Source organism: Centruroides sculpturatus, unplaced genomic scaffold (genome assembly GCF_000671375.1).
Source record: "Centruroides sculpturatus isolate CEXI.00-Female unplaced genomic scaffold, Cexi_2.0 scaffold2544, whole genome shotgun sequence".
Lineage (NCBI taxonomy): Eukaryota > Metazoa > Arthropoda > Arachnida > Scorpiones > Buthidae > Centruroides > Centruroides sculpturatus.
In genome coordinates this window covers 9,298-21,372 of record NW_019386706.1, presented here as the reverse complement: position 1 = coordinate 21,372, position 12,075 = coordinate 9,298, and the positions used below count along the sequence as shown (strand labels likewise).

The window sequence follows — 12,075 nt, the reverse complement described above, 5'->3', positions numbered from 1 at the left end:
AACTGTCGTAATAAATGCAAGAATTTTTATCTTTCGTAAAAATACTGATACCCAATGACTTCCCAGCTTATTTTTTCATCTAAATTAATTATAAAAGATTGGTTATTACCAACTCGAAATGGTAGATCGTCCGATGCAAACAACCCTCTGAAATTTCTTTTTATTTTCGGATTACTCGCTGCTAATTTCCACAACGTAATGGTATTCATTAATAATCGACAAATACGGTTCGTGAATGATCGATTTCTAACGTATTATTATATTCTAGCAAACAAATAACGTTTACAGTTTCTGGTATTGCCTTCGAGATCTTTAATTCAATGCCGAGATTTCCTTGCTGGTTCACGCTAATATGGCTTTTAGATCCCAATTTATCAGGTGTAAGATCGAAACAATATAAAGTAAAATAATCTGGGTACTCGTTGCATGATATATTTGTAGATTTGTGATGATGAATACATTCGGTATCTTCGATTAACTAGATAAAATTTTATTGCTATAATCTGAAGTATAGGGTTTGGAATGAACCATTTGATTGTATTTTGATAAACATATATAATTTAAATTATAATTTTAAAAATTAAAATGATTACGCTTTACATTTCCATTAAATACAGAATTAGAAACTAATTTGAGAGTTATTCTATAAGGTAGTTGGGCGATAACAACAATAGATACACTTGTAGACTAAATCTTACTGGTTAACTTAAAAAACGTTAACATCTATCCTACGTAACGGTATTTTGATTATACCGGTTTGTAACATCTTTTCTATTCCTATCTGAATTTAGGAACAAACATCTACTTCATTAATTTTTAGCGATGCGTTTTAATAATAATTTTATAGTCGTCGTTATTTGCCACTAGCGCAAGACTTTCTTTAGATCTATCCAATTTAATTCTTAGGTCTACATTGTTCGTTAAAAGCTTAGGCTGATTCGCTAAATCGATATGAAAACGCCCCATTTAATCTATTATTCTACTTTCTTTGCTGATGTTAAACCTTTTATCTAATTCATAGTTAGTATTATTTTCATGTAACAGATTTATCGAATCCACGTGTTCAGCAGTATACAGTAGATCCCCCTATAAAACCGTTTCCTATAGTTATGATTCCTATAAAAATTGTGGCATTGTCCGTAAACAACGGTAAAAATAACTCCTATAATACGTAAAACGTCATCGGGCAGCCGAACTACTTACCTGCCGTCCGTAGCGCCACACTACGGAGAGATTTATATCGTCTGGACAGTATTATATAAATTATATATAAATTAGGTACTGTACATATAATTATATATTAACTTAATTTATTGTAACTTTATTATAATTAAATATATATTTTTCGCCGTCTAGCGTCACGCTACGGCGAGTTAGGCGACCTATCGTCTGTTCAGTACTGTAATTTTATACATTTCTTGTGAAAGAAACATTTCTTATTCAACGGCCATAAAAATTATTTATATTAAGGATGTCTCCAAAGGTCAACGAAGTTTTCGCAGAAAAATAATATCAGAAATCGCGGCCGCGGTTTGATGCGCTGTTCCGCGACGAAACCAAGCTTTAGCAACGGGCGTAGTCGAAGGTACACACTCGGTAAGCAATCCTACAATTTTTTGTTTATAACGTAGTTTATACGGATTATTTTCAAAAAAATATACGTATTTTGGAAATGTTGAGTCGAATTACTCTAGAATCGATTAATTTTATGAAAGAAAACCTTTCAAACAGCCGTAGTCCGTAAACTATGATTCCTACAAAATTGATTCATAAAGAACGGAACGTATCTACCGTCTTATAGGGGGATCTACTGTATTTAAAAAATAACGCGCTCGTTAAAAAAGTTTTTTGCACTTCTTTCAAATTAAATAGCAAGGCATCTAATAAACTTCGGTAAGGGTAATTAACATGCGAAATTACAGGTTTATCGTTTAAAAAAACAGTACATTGAGAAAAAAACTATTTAAAAAATAATTAACTGGAGTAATTTTTTCTTCTGATCCGAGGTTTGATTCGTTTTTCTTTACGATTTTCGCTTCAACACATAGATAAATCGAATGTAGATCCATATAATACTCACCCGATCCTGATATAAGAAACTCGATAGGTGCTCTACTGGCAGAGGTCATTGCAACAGGATAAGTGATAACTTCATAAATATTGTCGATTGCTAGTTGAATTGAAACGGTATAAGTAAGATCAATTCGGATTTGGTGCAGGCACACGAATGGACATTGTTTTTCAATTACCAACAATATCGTCAAGTTCTTGCATTTTCTTTTCTGACTAAATTAATTTTTTCGGTCATTTTCTTTTTATACCCAATTTTGTCTACACTTTTTTAAGCACGTCTTTTTTAATTTCAGATCGTACATGTTTAAAACGATTTTTTGTAGATTCTTTAAACGACTTCCCTCCAATTACATCTGGATCGACATTCGATGCAAATTTTAAAGCTTTGCTCCCTAGATACTTTCCTACTTCACTAAGAATAGGAATAGATTTACGAAATAAATCCACGAAAAATCCGTATCCTCTCTGTATTTGCAGTCCAGCAAAATAAGTTCTTTTCCGAATTGTCGTGTAAATAATGAAAAATCGTGTATCAGTATCGCTCCTCCTGCTTGATTGCAGTAATAATCTATACAATCTCGCGGATCGAGCTTCATTTTCTACTTCACAAAGACGAACTAACAATAATAAATAAAATATACCAATAAGGGGCCGTCCATAAATCATGTAAGAGCGATATTGGCCATTCTAGACCCCCACCCACCCCTGTGTAAGAAAAAGTAATATTTTCTTTGATCCCCCCTCCCCTTCCCTATCTTACGTAATATTCTGGCATGATTTTATAAAAAGATTTTAACCAAAAAAATTTTTTTATAAACCTTAAAAACCTTAGGTCCAAAATATATAATTATTAATTAGTTAATTAATATGTACTATTATTTATAAAAGACTTTAGGTGATCAAATTTAAAAATATAAAAATTTAATGAATTTGAATGAACAATTTATTTTAAGAACTTTATTTTTTAATTATTAACAATATTATTATTATTATTATTATCATTAATCAACGTCAAAATATTTATTTTTATATTAATTTTAATTTTCACAAAAGACGCAAAAAACTTTGCCAGATCGACTAGTTAGTGCACGTGTAAACAGAAAAGTCATACAAAATAAAACAAGAGAGAATAGAGAGAAACCACATTTCGTTGCCATATTGATTACATCTTGTCTAAGGCCAAGAAAATAAACTACATGCTGCTAAAATGTGATAGGTGCACCTGGGGACTAAATAATAAAGCTTATAAAACTCTATATGATGGGGCAATACAACCAATGCTATTTTACGCAGCCTCTGGCTGTGGTCATGTAACTAGTAAAAATTCAGTAGCAAGTAAATTACATTCTCTTCAAAGCCAGTTTGCCACCAGAATTATAAAGTACTGCAGAACTGTTTTTACTAATTCCTCTCTGATACTAGTAGAGCTCCTTCCTTTGCCACTACATATTATAGAAAAGGTTCTAAACTGCATCAGAACTACAAACGTCAAGGCTCAACAACGGTCTCTACTCCAATCTACAGCTGTTCATACGCTACCACATTGCAGTTACCCTACTATCTCTGATCATCATTCTGTAAACAAGGTTTTTTGGTGTCATCTGCTTTCTCCGTGGATAATCTTGCAGGCATCAATATCTACACAAATGGGTCCAAAAGCTCCCTTTTTGTCGGCTCAAGTATCTCTATCTTCCTCCAATCTTACATATTTTGCTAAAAATATGTTAGAAGGTACAGATACAACCCATACACCTCCATCTATCAAGCTGAACAAGATGCTGACTACCAAGCTGTTNTTTTACTAATGCCTCTCTGATACTAGTAGAGCTCCTTCCTTTGCCACTACATATTATAGAAAAGGTTCTAAACTACATCAGAACTACAAACGTCAAGGCTCAACAACGGTCTCTACTCCAATCTACAGCTGTTCATACGCTACCACATTGCAATTACCCTACTATCTCTGATCATCATTCTGTAAACAAGGATTTTTGGTGTTATCTGCTTCCTCCGTGGATAATCTTGCAGGCATCAATATCTACACAGATGGGTCCAAAAGCTCCCTTCTTGTCGGCTCAAGTATCTGTATCTTCCTCCAAACTTACATATTTTGCTAAAAATATGTTAGAAGGTACAGATACAACCCATACACCTCCATCTATCAAGCTGAACAAGATGCTGACTACCAAGCTGTTCAGTGGGCCACTTCACTACCAAACAAAACTCTGTCTATCAACATTTATAGTGATCCTGTCTGTCCTGAAAGCTCTATTAAATCCCAATTGCGATAGAATAAAATCGCACATATCCAGCACCATATTAAAAATCTTGTAAATAAGATAATTTTTATATTTGTTCCTGGTCATACTGGCGTACTAGGAAATGAAAACGCCAACACTGAGGCTAAGTCAGCTGCAAAGGAAACTGACTCGGACTACACTCACATCCCTCTCTCACGTAGCAGCCTTAAAAATTATATTCATGACAACGCTATGCGAAAGTGGAATCAGTAAAAGTAGTTGAGCAGTAAAACTTGTAGAATAACACAACTTTATTTTCCTAGTGTTGAATGTAGGTTCTCATCACTACTTAGGGATTTAATGTTTGCTACTGCTCAACTATTTACTGAGCATGAATAATTTTAGAAGCTACCTGGCGATGTATAACCGGGCAGAAACTGCTTCTTGCTTTTGATCTACAGAAAACCTAGACTTTGTTGAGCACGTGATTTATCATTGTCCAATTTATAATCAACATACACTTATTCTGAAATCAGAAATCTTTACTCTTGGTTTCAAGTAACCACGTCCACTTAATAAGCTTGTTCAGAAGTCACTGTTTGATGCTTTTTACAACTATGTTCAAAAAAATATGGAAGAAAAGACTATAATTTCTAGTTTTACATTTTAGTTTTCACTAAAAGCCGAATACTAATTTTATGTTTACTTTGTATCGTGTATTTTAGTTTATGTATTCTTAGTGTTAAACATCCATAGGAGTGGTGCATAGGGTTGCCACCTGTCCGGGTTTGACCCGGAGACTCCGGGATTGAGTGAGTTATCTCCGGGCTCCGGGGTTAATTAATATTTCTCCGGGTTGTGCAAGTTGAAATGAATATGTACAAAATTATATGCAAACCGTCGCATATATTTCTTCCCCCGTGTACCGAATTACTAGTGTGGTAGTCGTTGACTTAAAGACAGTAGCGTAGCGTGGGGGGCGGCAGGGGAGTCCGATTGAAATGAGCACAGAATAGTGTTACCATCTGACTCGCTGTCCGGGAATATCGTGCGTAACCTGCCAACCTTTTTTTATTGCTTGTACTGTTCATTCGTAATCATATACACCTCCAATATCCAATAGAGCTAGGTCACTTGCGTTACTCCAATCCAAGTCTCCCTAGTCGCTAACTGTAACTGATTTAGAACCAGCATGCACTGCAAATTATTCTTCGCATTGCAAAATGATATACGCATGCGTCAGGAACTTCTGTTCGAACAAACCTCACCTGCCGTCCGGGTCAGCGATTTTAAAAAGGTGGCAACCCTAGTGGTGCACTTATTCTAATAAAAAACAAGAGAAAGAAACCACTACACGGACTTTCTCCCATAACAAAAAATGTGTAGAGCATGAATCTGCTAGCGTTATTACTCTATCACGTCAGACGAGACAACGAGCGTTCTTAATAGAAACCGCCAAATTGAAGCCGAATTCAAAACGCCACCACTCAACGAGATCAAAAAATAAAAATAAGAATATTACGTAAGACGAGATTTATTACCCCCTACCCCTGAGTAAGAAATTGTAAGAAATCCTTGACCCCCACCCACCCCAAAACACCTTACGTAATTTATGGACGGCCCCTTACAAATAACCAAATTTATTTTCTGTTGCTTTTTTATATGCATCTATGAAAAAATTAACTTTTCTCACAAAAGCATGATGACATAAACAAATCACCTGACTCTCATCACGATTATTTTTAAATAAAATCAAATAATGTGTATTTAAACTTATATCTATCATTATCTTATTTTTAGGAAACAAATTTTGCATTATTAAAATCAGACTTACATTACAGTGATGAGATTCTGTCGTAACAAAAATGCCGTTTTTGGAAACATTTCATGCATGAAATCATCGATTATTATCAAATTCTATCCTTGAACAGATTCATGTAAGCTGTATGTAAATGTGATATCTTTTTCTTCTTGAAAAAACGGTAAATATACACAGTATATTTACCGTTTTTTCAAGAAAAAAATAATATCCACCATAAAAAGGATATACACCATAAAATCTTCTTCGGAGGATTTTCATAAATTATGTCGTGAATTACCTAACTAATGTAGTTTTTCCAGATTGGGAAGGACTGGCAATTACACAAGTACTGGGATGTTTGAAATACGTATTTTATCAACCATGTCAACCTTAGAAAATTTAGAAAACTTATATTTTATTCCTGGACTTATCTGTTTAAACACTGCTAAAATTTTCTTATCATTTTCTAAACATATTTCTCTTATGTCTTCCGCACATTGTTTGAACGAACCGTATAAGCCATTACATACTTCGTTAATTCCTCCATTTTCGCCAACAATTATAAAACCATATTTTCCTTCTCATTTCCGAATATCTTTGACTATGAAATAGCGGAGGATAAATGGCAAACTATCGGGAACATCAAATGAAAAATTTTTTACCGCAGAAACGCAAGAGTCCAAAGTAGGGTACAGAATTGGGGAAGCTAAGTATATTTTATAATCTCTGTAAGTAACGAGAAAATTGTACTCCCCATGATCGCAGCTTAAATGTAAAACTAATTCTCTTTAAAAATGTAAGTTATATAAAATACTAACCAATCATATCTTTCTAAAAAACTAAGAACCAATCATATTTTCTTTTTTTGAAAACTAGCAACTAATCGTTTTTTTTAAACTCCAATTGTATATTATCCACAGATTAAAAAAAACTCACATTGTCGATGGAGCATGTTTATCCATTGAACAAAGAGAATAATGCGGGGTTGACACGACTTAGTTCACGGTACAAACTTTACAGCCGAGGGCACCGATGTTAAAAAATTTTTTAAGTTGTGTTATCTTTTTAATTCGATTTGTATTATTACTTTATATTAAATTCTTATACAAATTAAATATAATCTATACTGTATCGGTCTTTATTGTGCTATAATTGAGTTTGCATCGTTACTTTATGTTAAATTCTTATCTGGTGTCGACATTTTTTTAATCGTTACTTTAAATTAAATTTATATACTAATTAATACTAATTAATTTTATACTCCAGGTGTATCAAATGTAAACTACTATTGCATATTGGTTCAATTATAGAACGATTATAAACGTCCCAGAAAATTGATCAAATTGAAAACAGTCCATTTAATTTTCAGCAATTCTCATCATTCTCAGCGGTAAGTGTTATATAACAATTACTATGGCTGTTAAAATACTGAATATAAATAGGGTTTGCTTGCAAAATCCCTGCAAGGGAAGTCGATTGTAACAGCTAGTTGTTATATAAAATTCTCAAGCAGTGGTGAAATGAAGAAGCCGAAAATTTTGCATCTGCAACAACGAACAAACTTTTATTCCATGACTAATCACTCACAAAAAACTAAAAGCTTTAAAGATTGATTTTCATATTATTAGAAACATCGATTGTATAGAATCGCCTTATTGTATGAAGTATATGGGCAAATATATTGGATAGATTGAAAACCTCTTCTGCCCATAACCCGAAATTACTCGGGCTGCACAAGATTCAGCGCAGTCCATAGCCAGAGTTATCTCAGGCATAGGCCTTAAAGGCCTCATAAAAAAGGCCTTATAACTTTTCCAAAAATGTATGGATCAGCATATATATATTGTTATCTGTGATCTCTGCAAATTTCATGTATTATTTATGCTGCANCTATTGTTTAAGTAATCGTGCTATCGTTTTTATAAAAGATTTTTTTATCAAATTTATTAAAAATCGTTTCAAACTTTTGTTTAAGTAATCGTGCTATCGTTTTTATAAAAGATTTTTTTATCAAATTTATTAAAAATCGTTTCAAACTTTTGTTTAAGTAATCGTGCTATCGTTTTTATAAAAGATTTTTTTATCAAATTTATTAAAAATCGTTTCAAACTTTTGTTTAAGTAATCGTGCTATCGTTTTTATAAAAGATTTTTTTATCAAATTTATTAAAAATCGTTTCAAACTTTTGTTTAAGTAATCGTGCTATCGTTTTTATAAAAGATTTTTTTATCAAATTTATTAAAAATCGTTTCAAACTTTTGTTTAAGTAATCGTGCTATCGTTTTTATAAAAGATTTTTTTATCAAATTTATTAAAAATCGTTTCAAACTTTTGTTTAAGTAATCGTGCTATCGTTTTTATAAAAGATTTTTTTATCAAATTTATTAAAAATCGTTTCAAACTTTTGTTTAAGTAATCGTGCTATCGTTTTTATAAAAGATTTTTTTATCAAATTTATTAAAAATCGTTTCAAACTTTTGTTTAAGTAATCGTGCTATCGTTTTTATAAAAGATTTTTTTATCAAATTTATTAAAAATCGTTTCAAACTTTTGTTTAAGTAATCGTGCTATCGTTTTTATAAAAGATTTTTTTATCAAATTTATTAAAAATCGTTTCAAACTTTTGTTTAAGTAATCGTGCTATCGTTTTTATAAAAGATTTTTTTATCAAATTTATTAAAAATCGTTTCAAACTTTTGTTTAAGTAATCGTGCTATCGTTTTTATAAAAGATTTTTTTATCAAATTTATTAAAAATCGTTTCAAACTTTTGTTTAAGTAATCGTGCTATCGTTTTTATAAAAGATTTTTTTATCAAATTTATTAAAAATCGTTTCAAACTTTTGTTTAAGTAATCGTGCTATCGTTTTTATAAAAGATTTTTTTATCAAATTTATTAAAAATCGTTTCAAACTTTTGTTTAAGTAATCGTGCTATCGTTTTTATAAAAGATTTTTTTATCAAATTTATTAAAAATCGTTTCAAACTTTTGTTTAAGTAATCGTGCTATCGTTTTTATAAAAGATTTTTTTATCAAATTTATTAAAAATCGTTTCAAACTTTTGTTTAAGTAATCGTGCTATCGTTTTTATAAAAGATTTTTTTATCAAATTTATTAAAAATCGTTTCAAACTTTTGTTTGACAAATTTGACTTCTGTAAAATTTTTTAAAACACTATTGGATGTTTTCTATGACATCAGCAAGTTTTTTGTTATTTATTCAGTAGAATGATTTTTCCATACCTTTTTTCAGTCCTCCTGTATTTTAATAGCATAAAAATCGAAAATCTTGTTTTATATTTGAACAGATGCAGTAAGTTAGCTTCCCTCCTGCTTCAAACCAATATTTTCCTGAGGCATACAGGAGAACTACCGGGGAAAGCTGACACCAGCTGTTCTCAAGGTCAATCAGTTTGTTAACAATGTAGACTGCACGGGTGAAATTTCACGCTTTGTTAAATGAATGAATAACAATTCATTCAGCTATATTTTTCAAAAAAACATTTATTTTAAATTATTTTAAATTTTTTATATACGATTTTTTAAAAAACACTTTTTGAAGGGGTTTTTATTTTACTGGAATTATTTCCCTGCAATTTTTTTATGTCAGATTCGCGTTTAAGTGGAAATAATTATTTAATATAAAAATTTCATTTTTTGTAAATTTTTAGTGGCATTTGAAGCGGAACAAAGGTACTGAAGCAGTTAAAGAATTATTTAAAGATTATTTTTATTTCATTTACTTGTCACCAATGGAAATGCAAACGTACAAAATTTTAATAAAGAGAGACATGAAAATCGAAATCGATGCTACTGGCCAATTGATGAAAGAAATTATAGAACAAACTGGAAAAATTCAAACATATTTTTCTCTACCAAATCATAATGGAGGAGGTAAATCGTATTTCACTAGTACAGCATATTATTTCTGAAAAATATGATCTTACGATAGACACGAAATATAAAAAAAATTACACCAAGTAAAAATGTATGATAATTTAGAAAATTTTTCTTATTACCTGGTAGTTTTTCTCTATCAGAATCCACAGTGCCAGATAAAAAAAAGGAAAAAGAAAATATAATTTTTTGGCAAATTTTGCATTTTTCAATTGCTTATATTTCATCAACCACATTACAGAGAGTGTGCTAAATCTCAAAATTATCTGAGAAAACAATTTTATGTCGAATGATATATTTAAGATGATTTCAGGGCTTCAAGCACTTGAAATAATTTCGAAGTGAAGAAAACCATAAACTTTGATTCCTGTATGTGTAGTCAGTTAGAGAGACTTTTTTACTTGACAGGGAGTGACTGCCATGACTCCTGATTTAACATATCTTTTTGAGCAGCCGTTCCATCGATATATCTAAATATATAAAATTACTTGTCCTGACTGACTGACTGACTGAATAACTGACTGACTCATTCATCATCGTTCAGAGCAAACCACTGAACCTAAAGAGGTAAAATTTGGTACACAGTCATGAAAACGCATACTAAGAAGTGATTTTTCAAAATTTTCTCGCTGGGGGAGAGGGAGAGCATTAAGGCTTAACTGTAGAGCAGATTCTACTGTACTATTTTTGATGCAATTTTTTGTTTCCTGTGATGATAACTTAATTTCCAAATGTACAATATTTACATATTACGACTTTTTAACTAAATCTTTTAACCGTTATAAATTTGAATTTATTACTTCATATTTGTTCGATTATAGAACGATTGCAAACGTTCTAGAAAATTGATCAGATTGAAAACGTTTGACTGCATTAGAAGATTCTCAGTAATAAGGGGTATGTGTAACACAATAATTTTATATATTTAGATTGTTATAAATTACATAATAACTATGGTTGTTGAAATAATAAATATAAATGGTGTTATGATGTCCCACACCATCATTCATTGTAAGTACTGAGAGAGGGCTATTTTTATCAAATTGCAAAATCCTCGCAGGCAAAGCCGCAGGTAACAGCCAGTCTTACAATAAAGAGCGAGATCGCTAATCCAGCAACATCTGTAGTTTCGTCAAGTTGAAAAGTAAATCCATGTTCAGAAGCTTGCAAACGTCTTATGAGCTCATTTTCACAATAATTAGACATATCTTCAACACACCTTTAAATTGTAGTATATGAAAGGGGGATACAATCAACTAATTAAGCATGTTCTTCCCCAATCAGGTAGTAACTACATCTTATACACATGGCGTAATTAATTTTCCTGAAATCGTATGAGCTTCACCCTGTTGAGCAATACGATAACTGACACGATACGATACTTCCGAAGCATTATCATTATCGTTTTTGACAAAGTTCATGAAGGTAATTTTTCTATTCTTCAATTCATTACATTTTCTTTTAAAATACTCAATACTTTTATTTTGTAAAGTTGGATGATTCGTTTCCAAATGTCTTTTCAGTTTTGCGGGATTTAAACTGCTGTTGTGCATCACATGTTCACATTCAATGCATAACCATTTTGGTTCATTTTCATTACCAATCCATGTAAAACCAAATTTTGTGTATTCTTCATTATACTTTTGCTTTTTACGAATGGGTATATCTGAATCACCAGACGACTTTTTGGTACTAACATCTGGTTCATTTTCAATAGTAGTAGTGAAACTAGTTCCCGCATCCATGGAATGATGCTTGCCAGTTTTCAACCACATATTCATTATTGCTACGGTAGTCTAATTAAATTGTAAATAAATAATAAGAGTTATCAAGGATAAGAGTTATCAAAATAAATGATGAGAGTTATCAAAATAGATACTTGTACGCTTGTACGTGATTGTATTTAACAGACAGAATGAGGTTAACAGAACTAATATGTGACGTCATTCATCTTGATTGCTGTATTTGAAGCACGTGTTTTTTACTGAATTTAAAGATTTTATTTTATCCATAAAATATTTATTTATATATACTTTTTAAAATCAACTTCCTTTTTATATCCAAT

General features: G+C 31.3%; 1 protein-coding gene across 1 annotated transcript; it reads right to left on the bottom strand.

Annotated features, from left to right (window-relative positions):
• Positions 1-2,331: 2,331 nt before the first annotated feature.
• On the bottom strand, positions 2,332-11,791 carry LOC111615635. The gene is made up of 2 exons (XM_023357053.1): positions 11,488-11,791; positions 2,332-2,690 (listed from the first exon to the last, which is right to left on the bottom strand). Exons 1-2 carry the CDS (start codon positions 11,789-11,791, stop codon positions 2,332-2,334), a joined length of 663 nt encoding a protein of 220 aa, XP_023212821.1.
• Between the last annotated feature and the right edge of the window lie 284 nt (positions 11,792-12,075).

What these genes read in the sequence shown, in the direction of transcription:
- LOC111615635 (XM_023357053.1), bottom strand. Translation starts at nt 11,791, where the DNA reads ATGAATATGTGGTTGAAAACTGGCAAGCATCATTCCATGGATGCGGGA. An exon ending in TCCAACTTTACAAAATAAAA is followed by an intron (nt 2,691 to 11,487) that starts GTATTGAGTATT and finishes TATTATTGTTAG; the next exon opens with TTCGTCTTTGTGAAGTAGAA.